At 28.7% G+C, this 18,354-nt stretch overlaps 1 protein-coding gene across 2 annotated transcripts in view; it reads left to right on the top strand.

Moving 5' to 3' along the window:
* Nucleotides 1-7,442, top strand: part of LOC143256321 (agrin-like) — a 355,513-nt gene extending 348,071 nt beyond the window's left edge. Inside the window, exons 21-24 of one of the 2 annotated variants that reach the window (XM_076513398.1) lie at nt 2,651-2,758; nt 4,665-4,799; nt 5,406-5,651; nt 7,286-7,442. In XM_076513398.1, the coding sequence (XP_076369513.1) occupies nt 2,651-2,758; nt 4,665-4,799; nt 5,406-5,518 (356 nt within the window). In that variant the 3' untranslated portion in view covers nt 5,519-5,651; nt 7,286-7,442. The remainder of the gene's footprint in view (nt 1-2,650; nt 2,759-4,664; nt 4,800-5,405; nt 5,652-7,285) is intronic. The other variant, XM_076513397.1, reaches the window with a different exon arrangement.
* Nucleotides 7,443-18,354: the final 10,912 nt, after the last annotated feature.

Here is an 18,354-nt window from a genome sequence, read left to right as displayed (position 1 = left end):
TTGTTTTTTCAGCAACATAGAAAGACTTTACTGTAGCTAACAGGATTTTGTTTTTCAGCAACATAGAAAGACTTTACTGTAACAAATGGGATTTATTTTCACAACAATACTGAAGGACTTTACTGCAGCTAACAAGATTTATCTTCACAAAAATACAGAAGGACTTTACTGTAGCTAGCAGGATTTATCTTGACAACAGTACACAACGACTTTACTGTTGCTAACAGGATTTATCTTGACAAAAATAGAGAATGACTTTACTGTAGCTGACAAGATTTATCTTGACAAAAATAATGAAGGACTTTACTGTAACTAACAGGATTTATCTTGACAATAACATAGAAAGATATCACTGCAGCTAACAGGATTTATCTTGAGAAAAATACCAAAGGACTTTACTGTAGCTAACAGGATTTATCTTGACAATATCATATAAAGATATCACTGCAGCTTACAGGATTTATCTTGAGAAAAATACCAAAGGACTTTACTGTAACTAATAGCATTTATCTTGACAAAAATACAGAAGGATGTTACTGTTGCTAACAAGATTTATCTTTATAAAAATACAGAAGGACATTACTGTAGCTTACAGGATTTATCTTGACAAGAGTACACAACGACTTTACTGTTGCTAACAGGATTTATCATCCCAACAATACTGAAGGACTTCACAATTGCTAACAAGATTTATCTTGACAAAAATAAGGAAGGACTTTACTGTAACTAACATGATTTATCTTGACAAAAATACCGAAGGACTTTACTGTAGCTAACAGGATCTATCTTGACAACAATACAGAAGGACTTTGCTGAAGCTAACAGGATTTATCTTGACAATAACATAGAAAGACTTCACTGAAGCTAACAGTGTGTATGTTGATACAATACAGAAGGACTTCTCTGCAGCTAACAGGGTTTATTTTGGCAACTCTCTAGAAAGGTTTCTTTCAGTGAAGATGGGCTTATCCAATATACAGTGATTTATATAACAGTTTTACCTTGACAGTCCTCAATAAGAAATATCCAGTCATGAGGTTGAAACATGTGATATGAAATACTATAAATTACAAAGATATGAGTCATGCACCTAACTTATTCTGGAAAATTTTTAATAATAATTATGAAATTATAAATTAATTTGACAAGGATATGAATCTTTAAAATATCAAATATATATATATATATGAGGACTTTGAAATCAAATTGCATAAAAGAAATGTTAATTTTCTTAATCAGACAATGTATGTATCTTAGACGTGAAATCAAAAAATTTAGCTTCAAAGTTTTAACTTCAGGTGTGCCAAACGAAGTAAAATATTTTACGTTTCGTATTTTCTTAACTTTTCTAAAACAATAACAGAGTTTTATTGTAAGTGAAATATTGTATTTACATCGATTTCAGCTAACCAGTAGGTCCAAAGTTCCAACATCATCTTTTACACGTGGCCTTTTACTAGCATCTAACTAGACTAATTTTGCAACTAGGTACTAATATTGAGTAAAATAACCCGAACAGTCGTTTGCAACTAAACTATTGGATATTTTCTGATGAAACGTGGATCCCGCAACACTAGTCTATTGCAGCTGGATTAGCAAATATATTACTTTTGTTACTACAAAAGTAAACTGTTAAACTAAATAATTCTCTTTCAAGAACATGTAAAAATATTTACATGTTAAACAGATCTCGATTTTATTTAGTGTTCTTTGTAGTGTGAAAATACAATCAGTATATTTCACTTGTTGCTTTCTGTACTTTATGAAGACGACAATATTACCAATTTAAAAACAAACATTTTGTATACACATTTCACCTATTCTAAAGTGTATTGTTATAAATATAATATGCGCCTCTTTGTGGTAATTTGATTTCCAAAAAATAAACTTGAATTTTATCGTGTAGTTTATTAGATGCGAGGTTTTGATAAAGTGTAAGAAAATGTCGTTGGTCCATTTTGAGTTGCAGAATTTATCAATAACTTTTTGTTGCTTATTTAATTATCATCGAAATTCAATTATACTTAAAACACAAAGAGGGCGCTTTATATTTTAAAAGCAAGGTCTTTTATGCGATTTATTGATTTTAGTATTAGACTCAGTGAAGTTGACAAAGTGTTTTAAATAGGTGTTGACACTCTGAACTGCGTAGCTTCCTTTTGTGAAGCATCACCCAAGACTGCTTGTTTGTTTGTGTAGTAATTATGACTCTTTATTGTTTCGAAATCCAATTCCTGAAAAAAAACACTGATCAATAGAGAGAACATATCAAGCATTTTAATAAGCATAAAGTAGGCTTAGCTCATGCTTAGCCTATTTTGTACACGATAATTTGGTGTTGTTACTTCCAACCCAAATTTCCTAGAGTTAATATGACATTATACGTTCTTGATGACGAGAAACCCACTTGAAATAAAATGTATCTCAGAACGACAGGTTTGCAAACTCTCTTTGTTAACTTGAAATGACCTAGGAAGGTCGAAACGTTGTTTCAATAAATGTTAATATCCATAGTAGCCGTTCTGAAAGACATCATACAAGAAAATGCCTCGACCTGCGTTTCCACAATCTTTTTATAAAATATTAATAAATATCTCTTTCTGTACACAAAAACTACAGATGTATTTAGCTAGTTTATTTCGTTTTATAGGAAATTGTTCTGACAACCATTGTAACAGTATGCCTTGTCAAAATGGTGGTACGTGTACGGCTGCCAGTGAAGATAGTTACAGATGCTCTTGTCCTCAGGGCTACTCTGGTAAGAAGTAAACATGCTACTAATTAGAAGAACTAAATAGATAATATATGCATTATATAATATTTACGATTTCTATTAAATTACTGTTCAACTATTTAATGTTAACACCTAAACTGTACTTGTGTTTGATGTTAAAAGTCAAACTGTACAACTATTTAATGTTAACACCTAAACTGTACTTGTGTTTGATGTTAAAAGTCAAACTGTACAACTATTTAATGTTAACACCTAAACTGTACTTGTGTTTGATGTTAAAAGTCAAACTGTACAACTGTTTGATGTTAACACATGAACTGTACTGGTGTTTGATGTTAAAAGTCAAACTGTACTGGTGTTTGATGTTAAAAGTCAAACTGTACTGGTGTTTGATGTTAACACCTAAACTGTACTGGTGTTTGATGTTAAAAGTCAAACTGTACAACTGTTTGATGTTAAAAGTCAAACTGTACTGGTGTTTGATGTTAAAAGTCAAACTGTACTGGTGTTTGATGTTAACACCTAAACTGTACTGGTGTTTGATGTTAAAAGTCAAACTGTACAACTGTTTGATGTTAACACCTAAACTGTACTGGTGTTTGATGTTAAAAGTCAAACTGTACAACTGTTTGATGTTAACACCTAAACTGTACTGGTGTTTGATGTTAAAATTCAAACTGTACAACTGTTTGATGTTAACACATGAACTGTACTGGTGTTTGATGTTAAAAGTCAAACTGTACAACTGTTTGATGTTAACACCTAAACTGTACTGGTGTTTGATGTTAAAAGTCAAACTGTACAACTGTTTGATGTTAACACATGAACTGTACTGGTGTTTGATGTTAAAAGTCAAACTGTACAACTGTTTGATGTTAACACCTAAACTGTACTGGTGTTTGATGTTAAAAGTCAAACTGTACAACTGTTTGATGTTAACACATGAACTGTACTGGTGTTTGATGTTAACACCTAAACTGTACTGGTGTTTGATGTTAAAGTCAAACTGTACTGGTGTTTGATGTTAAAAGTCAAACTGTACAACTGTTTGATGTTAAAAGTCAAACTGTACAACTGTTCGATGTTAACACCTAAACTGTACTGGTGTTTGATGTTAAAAGTCAAACTGTACAACTGTTTGATGTTAACACATGAACTGTACTGGTGTTTGATGTTAAAAGTCAAACTGTACTGGTGTTTGATGTTAAAAGTCAAACTGTACAACTGTTTGATGTTAAAAGTTAAACTGTACAACTGTTTGATGTTAACACATGAACTGTACAACTGTTTGATGTTAACACATGAACTGTACAACTGTTTGATGTTAACACCTAAACTGTACAACTGTTTGATGTTAACACATGAACTGTACAACTCTTTGATGTTAACACATGAACTGTACAACTGTTTGATGTTAACACCTAAACTGTACAACTGTTTGATGTTAACACATGAACTGTACAACTCTTTGATGTTAACACATGAACTGTACAACTGTTTGATGTTAACACCTAAACTGTACAACTGTTTGATGTTAACACATGAACTGTACAATTATTTGATGTTAACACGTGAACTGTACAACTGTTTGATGTTAACACCTAAACTGTACAACTGTTTGATGTTAACACATGAACTGTACAACTGTTTGATGTTAACACATGAACTGTACAACTGTTTGATGTTAACACCTAAACTGTACTGGTGTTTGATGTTAACACCTAAACTGTACTGGTGTTTGATGTTAACACCTAAACTGTACTAGTGTTTGATGTTAAAAGTCAAACTGTACAACTGTTTGATGTTAACACATGAACTGTACTGGTGTTTGATGTTAACACCTAAACTGTACAACTGTTTGATGTTAACACATGAACTGTACAATTATTTCTGAATCATGGATAGTTTTTATTTTTTGAAAAATTTCCAGGCGAACAGTGTGAAGTTTCTCTCAGCCCTTGCACCAGTAACCCTTGCGCCCAGGGCGCTACTTGCGCTGAACTACCACAAGGAGGTTTCTCCTGCAAGTGTCCACAAGGACGGCGAGGTATTCGCTGCGAAGAAAGTGAGTTTAAGAAGTTGTACAAGATATTTGTTATGATAAAACTGTTTCTGATAACCTTGTGCCATAGCTATTTGAAAATTTGAGTTCACTGAACGCATTGTATTGTATTCACCGTTGCCAGCGTTTAGGTAGATGTGTTTGTTTGTTTGGAAGCAAAAATATACACAATAGGTTAACGCTGTTGTGCCTACAGCGGATATCGAAACCTAGGTTTTAGGATTATAAACGTTCGGAATGAACGCTGAGCCTTTGGCTGGTTGGGGAGTGGGGTGTTCATGTAGGTGTTGCTATACAATAATAAAGTGCTACACACACAAACAAACAAAAAAGGATCCATTTGAATCTAAGCATTTTGTTGTCATATAGGAACGTGTATTTGTTATTATTGTTTTTAGTTTTTTTTTCTAATTTATTTGTTCTTTCGGGAGTGTCCACAATTAATGTATTACTTTATTCTAAATCCAAATGTAGATCATAAGGTTATAATTGTAAGAAATTTAATAAACATCACATTTCCCCTCATATGAGATTATCTAGAATGGAACTTGCATATCTTGGTCTGTTTTCTTGTTATATACTTTTATTCAATCTTCTTTTGTCTTTCAGTCTACAGAGATGTTAAGGAAGTTATAGTTCCTGAGTTTAATGGAGAGGCTTTCCTTCAATTACCTACATTACCCAACGTTGGACTGGCTTTACAATCGAAGTATGGTTCTTAACTTATAAACTTGATGGAATGCTCTTGTATAACGGACAGAAGAGCCCGCCAAGTGGCGACTTTGTATCACTAAACTTAGTTGATGGGTATGTCCAGCTTCGATTCGACTTGGGAAGTGGAGTCGCCAGTGTGTCGTAAGTTAAACTAATTATCACATTTGGTAGGAGTCACCAGTGTGTCATCAGTAGAACTGTTTATTACATTTGGTAGGAGAGGCCAGTGTGTCATCACTAGAACTGTTTATTACATTTGGTAGGAGAGGCCAGTGTGTCATCAGTAGAAATGTGTATTACATTTAGTAGGAGGGGCCAGTGTGTCATCAGTAGAAATGTGTATTACATTTGGTAGGAGAGGCCAGTGTGTCATCAGTAGAAATGTTTATTATATTTGGTAGGAGAGGCCAGTGTGTCATCAGTAGAAGTGTTTATTACATTTGGTAGGAGAGGCCAGTGTGTGTTTAGTAAAACTAATTATCACCATATATTATTTGACAATATCCTAAATGTTTTGTAACAGTCAGCTAATCCCAACCAAGTGTCATTATTTGATAATATCCTAACTGTTTTGTAACAGTCAGCTAATCCCAACTAAGTGTCATTATTTGATAAAATCCTAAATGTTTTGTAATAGTCAGCTAATCCTAACCAAGTGTCATTATTTGATAAAATCCTAAATGTAACAGTCAGCTAATCCCAACCAAGTGTCATTATTTGATAAAATCCTAAATGTTTTGTAACAGTCAGCTAATCCTAACCAAGTGTCATTATTTGATAAAATCCTAAATGTAACAGTCAGCTAATCCCAACCAAGTGTCATTATTTGATAAAATCCTAAATGTTTTGTAACAGTCAGCTAATCCCAACTAAGTGTTATTATTTGATAAAATCCTAAATGTTTTGTAACAGTCAGCTAATCCCAACCAAGTGTCATTATTTGATAAAATCCTAAATGCTTTGTAACAGTCAGCTAATCCCAACTAAGTGTATTATTTGATAAAATCCTAAATGTTTTGTAACAGTCAGCTAATCCCAACCAAGTGTCATTATTTTTTTGATAAAATCCTAAATGCTTTGTAACAGTCAGCTAATCCCAACCAAGTGTCATTATTTGATAATATCCTAAATGTTTTGTAACAGTCAGCTAATCCCAACCAAGTGTCATTATTTGATAAAATCCTAAATGTTTTGTAACAGTCAGCTAATCCCAACCAAGTGCCGTTATTTGATAAAATCCTAAATGTTTTGTAACAGTCAGCTAATCCCAACCAAGTGTCATTATTTGATAAAATCCTAAATGTTTTGTAACAGTCAGCTAATCCCAACCAAGTGTCATTATTTGATAATATCCTAAATGTAACAGTCAGTTAATCCCAACCAAGTGTCATTATTTGATAAAATCTAACTTTTCTTTCGTCACAATGCTGCAGAGGAGTTGTAACTATTACGTAAGTATCCCACTTCCTTACGTCGCACAGTATACGAATCAACGTAGTAATGTCGGTTAGGTTTAGCACTTGTTTCAATTTTTTATCGAACGTTTAATGTTCAATCTTAAATTATATTGAGACTATAATTAATATAATTTTAATGTATATTTTATTTTATAATAAAGTCATTATTCAATATATTCTGTTCAAATAGACTATACAGCTGTCTGCTATACACGTGTTTCGTTCTCTGCACATTATAATAACTGTAGCAAATAGTAAGCATGGACGATGGGACAACAGTGTTGTTCTGGAGTTTACAGTTTCTCTTTATCTCTCTAGTTCTCCGTATCCAGTCATTTTAGGAGAATGGCATTCTGTAAAAGTGACTCGTCATCGACGCCGTGGGTCTCTCCAGGTGGACGGTGGTCTGGAGGTTCACGGTGAATCACGGGTACAGAAATATTTGACGCCTAATTATAAAACAACGTTTTAACTTGTAATGTCCTAACTTACTTTAGTTTGTTAACCGAAAGTTAGACTGTTTAATGTTCTAACTTCTTACTTAGTTTGTTCAATGAAAGTTAGACCTTTAATGTAGTAACTTACTTTACTTTGCTCAATGAAAGTTAGACTCTTTAATGTCATAACTTGCTTTAGTTTGTTCAATGAATGTTTGAATCTTTAATGTCATAACTTGCTTTAGTTTTTCAAAAATAGTTAGACTCTTTAATGTCTCCTAATTTACTTTAGTTTGTTCAATGAAAAGTTAGACACTTTAATGTCATAACTTGCTTTAGTTTGTACAAATGAAATTTAAACCGTTTTAATGTCATACCTTACTTTACTTGTTCAATGAAAGATATACTCTTTAATGTCTAACTTGCTTTACTATGTTCAATGAAAGTTGGACTGTTTAATGTTCTAACTTATTTTAGTTTGCTCAATAAAAGTTAAACTCTTTAATATCATAACTTCCTTTACTTTGTTCAATGAAAGTTAAACTCTTTTGTAATCTCACTACTCTAGTTTGCTCAATGAAAGTTAAACTCTTTAATGTTCTAACTAACCTCTAGTTTGCTCAATGAAAGTTCAACTCTTTCATTGTCTCTAACTTACTTTAGTTTGTTCAATGAAAGTTAGACTGTTTAATGTACTAACATACTTTAGTTTATTCAATCAAAGTTAGACTGTTTAATATCATAACTTGCTTTACTTTGTTCAATGAAAGTTAGACTATTTAATGTCATAACTTGCTTTAGTTTGTTCAATGAAAGTTAGACTATTTAATGTTCTAACTTACTTTAGTTTGTTCAATGAAAGTTAGACTTTTTAATTTCCTAATTTACTTTAGTTTCTTTCAATGAAAGTTAGACTGTTTAATGTCATAACTTGCTTTAGTTTGTTCAATGAAAGTTAGACTGTTTAATGTCTTAACTTACTTTAGTTTGTTCAATGAAAGTTAGACTCTTTAATGTCCTAATTTACTTTAATTTGTTCAATGAAAGTTAGACTCTTTAATGTCATAACTTGCTTTAGTTTGTTCAATGAAAGTTAGACTGTTTGATGTCATAACTTGCTTTACTTTGTTCAATGAAAGTTAGACTCTTTAATGTTCTAACTTACTTTAGTTTGTTCAATGAAAGTTAGACTGTTTAATGTCCTAACTTACTTTAGTTTGTTCAATGAAAGTTAGACTGTTTAATGTCCTAACTTGCTTTACTTTGTTCAATGAAAGTTAGACTACTTTAATGTCATAACTTGTTTTAGTTTCTTCAATGAAAGTTAGACTCTTGTATGTCATAACTTGCTTTAGTTTGTTCAATGAATGTTAGACTGTTTAATGTCATAACTTGCTTTACTTTGTTCAATGAAAGTTGGACTCTTTAATGTTCTAACTTACTTTAGTTTGTTCAATGAAAGTTAGACTCTTTAATGTCATAACTTGCTTTAGTTTGTTCAATGAAAGTTAGACTGTTTAATGTCATAACTTTCTTTAGTTTTGTTCAATGAAAGTTATACTCTTTTAACGTCATAACTTTGCTTTTAGTTTGTTCAATGAAAGTTATACTCTTTAACGCCATAACTTGCTTTAGTTTGTTCAATGAAAGTTAGACTCTTTAATGTCATAACTTACTTCAGTTTGTTCAATGAAAGTTAGACTCTTTAATGTCCTAACTTGTTTTAGTTTCTTTCAATGAAAGTTAGTCTGTTTAATTTTTTAACTTACTTTACTTTCTTCAATGAATGTTAGACTATTTAATGTTCTAACTTGCTTTAGTTTGTTCAATGAAAGATAGACTGTTTAATGTCATAACTTCCTTTAGTTTGTTCAATGAAAGTTAGACTCTTTAATATCATAACTTGCTTTAGTTTGTTCAATGAAATTACTCTTTAATGTCCTAATTTACTTTAATTTGTTCAATGAAAGTTAGACTCCTTAATGTCATAACTTACTTCAGTTTTTTCAATGAAAGTTAGACTCTTTAATGTCCTAATTTACTTTAGTTTGTTCAATGAAAGTTAGACTCTTTAATGTCATAACTTGCTTTAGTTTGTTCAATGAAAGTTAGACTCTTTAATGTCCTAATTTACTTTAGTTTGTTCAATGAAAGTTAGACTCTTTAATGTCATAACTTGCTTTAGTTTGTTCAATGAAATTTAGACTGCTTAATGTCCTAACTTACTTTAGTTTGTTCAATGAAAGTTAGACTGTTTAATGTCCTAACTTGCTTTACTTTGTTCAATGAAAGTTAGACTATTTAATGTTCTAACTTATTTTAGTTTGTTCAATAAAAGTTAAACTCTTTAATATCATAACTTGCTTTAGTTTGTTCAATCAAAGTTAGACTCTTTAATGTTCTAACTTACTCTAGTTTGTCTCAATGAAAGTTAAACTCTTTATTGTCTATAACTTACTTTTAGTTTGTTCAATGAAAGTTAGACTCTTTAATGTAATAACACTCTTTAGTTTATTCAATGAAAGTTAGACTCTTTAATATCATAACTTGCTTTAATTTGTTCAATGAAAGTTAGACTCTTTAATGTCATAACTTGTTTTAGTTTGTGTACAATAAAAGTTAGACTATTTAATATTCTAACTTACTTTAGTTTGTAATATGAAAGTTAGACTCTTTAATTTCCTACTTTGCTTTAGTTTTTTCAATGAAAGTTAGACTGTTTAATGTCATAACTTGTTTTAGTTTGTTCAATGAAAGTTAGACTGTTTAATGTCCTAACTTACTTTAGTTTGTTCAGTGAAAGTTAGACTCTTTAATGTCCTAATTTACTTTAGTTTGTTCAATGAAAGTTAGACTCTTTAATGTCATAACTAACTTGCTTTGTTTATTCAATGAAAGTTAGACTGTTTAATATCATAACTTACTTTAGTTTGTTCAATGAAAGTTAGACTCTTTAATGTCATAACTTGCTTTAGTTTGTTCAATGAAAGTTAGACTGTTTAATGTTCTAACTTACTTTAGTTTCTTCAATGAAAGTTAGACTGTTTAATATCATAACTTACTTTAGTTTGTTCAATGAAAGTTAGACTCTTTAATGTCATAACTTGCTTTTGTTGGTTCAATGAAAGTTATACTCTTTAATGTCATAACTTGCTTTAGTTTGTTCAATGAAAGTTAGACTATTTAATGTCATAACTGACTATAGTTTGTAATATGAAAGTTAGACTCTTTAATTTCCTAATTTACTTTAGTTTCTTCAATGAAAGTTAGACTGTTTAATGTCCTAACTTGCTTTAGTTTGTTCAATGAAAGTTAGACTGTTTAATGTCCTAACTTACTTTAGTTTGTTCAATGAAAGTTAGACTCTTTAATGTCCTAATTTACTTTAATTTGTTCAATGAAAGTTAGACTCTTTAATGTCATAACTTGCTTTAATTTCTTCAATGAAAGTTAGACTGTTTAATGTCATAACTTACTTTAGTTTGTTCAATGAAAGTTAGACTCTTTAATGTCATAACTTGCTTTAGTTTGTTCAATGAAAGTTAGACTGTTTAATGTTCTAACTTGCTTTAGTTTGTTCAATGAAAGTTAGACTGTTTAATGTCATAACTTACTTTAGTTTGTTCAATGAAAGTTATACCCTTTTAACGTCATAACTTGCTTTTGTTTGTTCAATGAAAGTTAGACTCTTTAATGCCATAACTTGCTTTAGTTTGTTCAATGAAGAGTTTAGACTATTTAATGTCATAACTGACTTTAGTTTGTTCAATGAAAGTTAGACTATTTAATGTCATAACTTACTAAAGTTTGTTCAATGAAAGATAGACTTTTTGTATGTCCTAACTTGCTTTTACTTTGTTCAATGAAAGTTAGACTGTTTAATTTTTAACTTACTTTACTTCCTTTCAATGACAAAGTTAGACTATTTAATGTTTTAACTTATTTTAGTTTTTTCAATGAAAGTTAGACTGTTTAATGTCATAACTTACTTTAATTTGTTCAATGAAAGTTAGACTCTTTAATGTCATAACTTGCTTTAGTTTGTTCAAAGAAATTACTCTTTAATGTGTCTAATTTACTTTAATTTGTTCAATGAAAGTTTGACTCTTTAATGTCATAACTTGTTTTAGTTTTTCAATAAAAGTTAGACTCTTTAATGTCCTAATTTACTTTAGTTTGTTCAATGAAAGTTAGACTCTTTAATGTCATAACTTGCTTTAGTTTGTTCAATAAAAGTTAGACTCTTTAATGTCCTAATTTACTTTTGTTTGTTCAATGAAAGTTAGACACTTTAATGTCATAACTTGCTTTACTTTCAATGAATGAAAGATAGAATCTTTTAATGTCCTAACTTGCTTTACTTATGTTCAATTGAAAGTTAAACTGTTTAATGTTCTACCTTATTTTAGTTTGTTCAATCAAAGTTAAACACTTTAATGTCCTAATTTACTTTAATTTGTCAATGAAAGTTAGACTCTTTAATGTTCTAACTTACTCTAGTTTGCTCAATGAAGTTAAACTCTTCATTGTCCTAACTTACTTTAGTTTGTTCAATGAAAGTTAGACTCTTTAATGTAATAACACTCTTTAGTTTATTCAATAAAAGTTAGACTGTTTAATATCATAACTTGCTTTACTTTGTTCAATGAAAGTTAGACTATTTAATGTCATAACTTGTTTTAGTTTGTACAATAAAAGTTAGACTATTTAATATTCTATCTTACTTTAGTCTGTAAATATGAAAGTTAGACTCTTTAATGTCCTAACTTAGTTTACTTTATTCAATAAAAGTTAGACTGTTTAATGTCATAACTTGCTTTACTTTGTTCAATGAAAGTTAGACTGTTTAATGTTTTAACTTACTTTAGTTTTTTCAATGAAAGTTAGACTATTTAATGTTCTAACTTGTTTTAGTTTGTTCAATGAAAGTTAGACTGTTTTAATGTTCTAACCTTTTTTACTTTGATCAATGAAAGTTAGTCTGTTTAATTTTTTAACTTACTTTACTTCTCTTCAATGAAAGTTAGACTATTTAATGTCATAACTTGCTTTAGTTTGTTCAATGAAATTAGACTCTTAATGTGTCTAACTTACTCTTTTAGTTTGTTCAATGAAAGTTAGACTCTTTAATGTCATAACTTGCTTTAGTTTTCAATAAAAAGTTAGACTCTTTTTACTGTCCTAATTTCATTTTAGTTTTTGTTCAATGAAAGTTAGACTCTTTAATGTCATAATCAACTGTTTTGGTTTGTACAATGAAAGTTAGACTCTTTAATGTCCTAATTTACTCTTTAGTTTGTTCAATGAAAGTTAGACACTTTTAATGTCATAACTTGCTTTAGTTTGTTCAATGAAGTTTAAACTGTTTAATGTCATAACTTACTTTAGTTTGTTCAATGAAAGTTAGACTCTTTAATGTCATAACTTGCTTTAGTTTTGTTCAATGAAAGTTAAACTGTTTAATGTTCTTAACTTATTTTAAGCCAGAAATTCAATCAAAGTTAAACACTTTAATGTCATAATTTACTTTAATTTGTCAATGAAAGTTAGACTCTTTAGTGTTCTAACTTACTTTTAGTTTGTTCAATGAAAGTTAAACTCTTCAATGTCCTAACTTACTTTAGTTTGTTCAATGAAAGTTAGAGTGTTTAATGTCCTAACTTATTTTAGTTTATTCAATGAAAGTTAGACTGTTTAATATCATAACTTGCTTTAGTTTGTTCAATGAAAGTTAGACTATTTAATGTCATAACTTGTTTTAGTTTGTTCAATGAAAGTTAGACTATTTAATGTTCTAACTTACTTTAGTTTGTTCAATGAAAGTTAGACTCTTTAATGTCCTAATTTACTTTAGTTTCTTCAATGAAAGTTAGATTGTTTAATGTCATAACTTGCTTTAGTTTGTTCAATGAAAGTTAGACTGTTTAATGTCCTAACTTACTTTAGTTTGTTCAATGAAAGTTAGACTCTTTAATGTCCTAATTTACTTTAATTTGTTCAATGAAAGTTAGACTCTTTAATGTCCTTTTACTTTAGTTTGTTCAATGAAAGTTAAACTTTTTAATGTCTTAACTTACTTTAGTTTGTTCAATGAAAGTTAGACTCTTTAATGTCATAACTTCTTTAGTTTGTTCAATGAAAGTTATACTCTTTAATGTCTAATTTGCTTTAGTTTGTTCAATGAAAGTTAGACTGTTTTATGTCATAACTTACTTTTAGTTTGTTCAATGAAAGTTATAAATCTTAATGTCATAACTTACTTTTGTTTAATTCAATGAAAGTTAGACTCTTTAATGTCATAACTTGCTTTAGTTTGTTCAATGAAAGTTAGACTATTTAATGTCCTAACTTACTTTAGTTTTGTTCAATGAAAGTTAGACTATTTAATGTCATAACTTGCTTTAGTTTGTTCAATGAAAGTTAGACTCTTTAATGTCCTAACTTACTTTAGTTTGTTCAATGAAAGTTAGACTGTTTAATGTTCTAACTTACTCTTAGTTGTTGTTCAATGAAAGTTAGACTGTTTAATGTCCTAACTTGCTTTAGCTTTGTTCAATGAAAGTTAGACTCTTTAATGTCCTAATTTACTTTAGTTTGTTCAATGAAAGTTAGACTCTTTAATGTCATAACTTGCTTTAGTTTGTTCAATAAAATTTATACTCTTTAATGTCCTAACCTACTTTAATTTGTTCAATGAAAGTTTGACTCTTTAATGTCATAACTTGCTTTAGTTTTTCAATAAAAGTTAGACTCTTTAATGTCCTAATTTACTTTAGTTTGTTCAATGAAAGTTAGACTCTTTAATGTCATAACTTGCTTTAGTTGGTTCAATGAAAGTTAGACTCTTTAATCCTAATTTACTTTAGTTTGTTCAATGAAAGTTAGACACTTTAATGTCATAACTTGCTTTACTTTGTTCAATGAAAGATAGAATCTTTAATGTCCTAACTTGCTTTACTATGTTCAATTAAAGTTAAACTGTTTAATGTTCTACCTTATTTTAGTTTGTTCAATCAAAGTTAAACACTTTAATGTTTTAATTTACTTTAATTTGTCAATGAAAGTTAGACTCTTTAGTGTTCTAACTTACTCTAGTTTGCTCAATAAAAGTTAAACTCTTCAATGTCTAACTTACTTTAGTTTGTTCAATGAAAGTTAGACTCTTTAATGTAATAACACTCTTTAGTTTATTCATTGAATGTTAGACTGTTTAATGTCATAACTTGCTTTAGTTTGTTCAATGAAAGTTAGACTATTTAATGTCATAACTTGTTTTAGTTTGTACAATAAAGTTAGACTATTTAATATTCTATCTTACTTTAGTCTGTAATGAAAGAAAGTTAGACTCTTTAATTTCCTAATTTACTTTAGTTTCTTCAATGAAAGTTAGATTGTTTGATGTCATAACTTGCTTTACTTTGTTCAATGAAAGTTAGACTGTTTAATGTTTTAACTTACTTTACTTTGTTCAATGAAAGTTAGACTATTTAATGTTCTAACTTACTTTAGTTTGTTCAATGAAAGTTAGACTGTTTAATGTCCTAACTTATTTGTTTGATCAATGAAAGTTAGACTCTTTCATGTCTAATTTACTTTAGTTTGTTCAATGAAAGTTAGACTCTTTAATGTCATAACTTACTTTAGTTTGTTCAATGAAAGTTAGACTATTTAATGTTCTAACTTACTTTAGTTTGTTCAATGAAAGTTAGACTCTTTAATGTCCTAATTTACTTTAGTTTGTTCAATGAAAGTTAGACTCTTTAATGTCATAACTTGCTTTAGTTTGTTCAATGAAAGTTAGACTGTTTAATGTTCTAACTTACTTTACTTTGTTCAATGAAAGTTAGACTATTTAATGTTCTAACTTGCTTTAGTTTGTTCAATGAAAGTTAGACTGTTTAATGTCATAACTCTCTTTAGTTTGTTCAATGAAAGTTAGACTCTTTAATGTCATAACTTACTTTAGTTTGTTCAATGAAATTTAGACTGTTTAATGTCCTAACTTACTTTAGTTTGTTCAATGAAAATTAGACTGTTTAACATGTTAACTTACTTTAGTTTATTCAATGAAAGTTAGACTGTTTAATATCATAACTTGCTTTAGTTTGTTCAATGAAAGTTAGACTCTTTAAGTTCATAACTTGCTTTATTTGTTCAATGAAAGTTAGACTGTTTATAGTTTTAACTTACTTTACTTTGTTCAATCAAAGTTAGACTATTTAATGTTCTAACTTGCTTTAGTTTGTTCAATGAAAATTAGACTGTTTAACATTTTAACGTACTTTAGTTTATTCAATAAAAGTTAGACTGTATAATATCGTAACTTACTTTAGTTTGTTCAATGAAGAGTTAGTCTGTTTAATGTCATAACTTACTTTGGTTTATTCAATGAAAGTTAGATGTTTTATGTAATAACTTACTTTAGTTTGTTCAATGAAAGTTGGACACTTTAATGTCTAATTTACTTTATTTGTCAATGAAAGTTAGACTCTTTAATGTTCTAACTTACTTTAGTTTGTTCAATGAAAGTTAGACTCTTCATTGTCCTAACTTACTTTATTTTTCAATGAAAGTTAGACTCTTTAATGTAATAACACTCTTTAGTTTATTCAATGATAGATAGACTGTTTAATATCATAACTTACTTTAGTTTGTTCAATGAAAGTTAGACTCTTTAATGTCATAACTTACTTTAGTTTGTTCAATGAAAGTTAGACACTTTAATGTCCTAATTTACTTTACTTTGTTCAATGAAAGTTAGATTGTTTAATATCATAACTTGCTTTAGTTTGTTCAATGAAAGTTAGACTATTTAATGTTTTAACTTACTTTAGTTTGTTCAATGAAAGTTAGACTCTCTAATGTCATAACTTGCTTTAGTTTGTTCAATCAAAGTTAGACTCTTTAATGTCCTAATTTACTTTAGTTTGTTCAATGAAAGTTAGACTGTTTAATCTCATAACTTACTTCAGTTTGTTCAATGAAAGTTAGACTCTTTAATGTCATAACTTGCTTTAGTTTGTTCAATGAAAGTTAGACTACTTAATTTTCTTAACTTACTTTAGTTTGTTCAATGAAAGTTAGCCTCTTTAATGTCCTAATTTACTTTAGTTTGTTCAATCAAAGTTAGACTCTTTTAATGTCATAACTTGCTTTAGTTGGTTCAATGAAAGTTATACTCCTTAATGTCCTAACTTACTTTAGTTTGTTCAACGAGAATAGACTTTTTAATGTCCTAACTTGCTACTTTCTTCAATGAAAGTTAGTCTGTTTAATGTTTTAACTTACTTTACTTCCTTTAATGAAAGTTAGACTATTTAATGTTCTAACTTGCTTTAGTTTGTTTTCAATGAAGAGTTAGACTATTTAATGTCATAACTTCCTTTAGTTTATTGAATGAAAGTTAGACTGTTTAATGTCCTAACTTACTTTTAGTTTGTCTCAATGAAAGTTAGACTCTTTAATGTTATAACTTGCTTTAGTTTGTTCAATGAAAGTTAGACTCTTTTAATGTGTTTTATTTACTTTAGTTTTTTCAATGAAAGTTAGACTCTTTAATGTCATAACTTGCTTCAGTATGTTCAATGAAAGTTAGACTGTTTAATGTCATAACTTGCTTTAGTTTGTTCAATCAAAGTTAGACTCTTTAATCTGCTAATTTACTTTAGTTTGTTGAATGAAAGTTAGACTATTTAATGTCATAACTTACTGAAGTTTGTTCAATGAAAGTTAGTTACTTTAATGTCCTAATTTACTTTACTTTATTCAATGAAAGTTAGACTGTTTAATATCATAACTTGCTTTAGTTTGTTCAATGAAAGTTAGACTATTTAATGTCTAACTTGCTTTAGTTTGTTCAATGAAAGTTAGACTATTTAACGTTTTAACTTACTTTAGTTTTTTCAATGAAAGTTAGACTGTTTGATGTCATAACTTGTTTTAATTTGTACATTGAAAGTTAGACTATTTAATTTTCTAACTTACTTTAGTTTCTTCAAGGAAAGTTAGACTTTTCTAATGTGTTCTTATGAAAGTTAGTCTGTTCTAATTTTAGTTTACTTTACTTCCTTTAATGAAAGTTAGACTCTTTTAACTTCTAACTTACTTTCAGTTTGTTCAATGAAAGTTAGACTGTTTAATGTCATAACTTGCTTTAGTTTGTTCAATGTTAGACTCTTAATAATAACTTCCTTTAGTTTGTTCAATGAAGTTAGACTCTTTAATGTCTAACTTACTTTAGTTTCTTCAATGAAAGTAAACACCTTTTAACAACCTAATTTACTTTAGTTTGTTTAATGAAAGTTACATTGTATTAATGTCATATGCTGCTTTAGTTTGTTCGTTAATGAGAGTTAGACTGTTTAATGTCCTAACTTTTATCCAGTTTGTATCAATGAAAGTTACACTGTTTAACAATCATAACTTGCTTAGTTTGTTCAATGAAAGTTAGACTCTTTAATGTCATAACTTACTTTAGTTTTTTCAATGAAAGTTAGACTATCACATGTTCTAATTTCCTTTATATAAGTTCAAATATCACAAGACATTTTTAAACTAATGGAATTATTTTTATGTTTTAATATACTAACAATAATAATATGGAACTAATTATTAGTTAGTAAATACTGCTTAATTAATTATTAAGAAACAACACTAAGAGAAAAAAATCATAATTTTAATTACTATCAAAACCACACTATCAACAATATAACATTTATATAAGAAACACACTATCAACAATATAACATGTATATAAGAAACACACTATCAACAATATAACATATTTTTATAAGAAACACATCATGTAATATAACATATTTTATAAGAAACACACTATCAACAACAATATAACATATATATATAAGAAACACACTATCAACAATATAACATATTTATAAGAAACACACTATCAACAATATAACATTTGTATAAGAAACACACTATCAACAT

The sequence above is a fragment of the Tachypleus tridentatus genome, chromosome 7, assembly GCF_004210375.1.
Source record: "Tachypleus tridentatus isolate NWPU-2018 chromosome 7, ASM421037v1, whole genome shotgun sequence".
NCBI lineage: Eukaryota > Metazoa > Arthropoda > Merostomata > Xiphosura > Limulidae > Tachypleus > Tachypleus tridentatus.
This window is presented reverse-complemented; position numbering and strand designations above follow the sequence as displayed.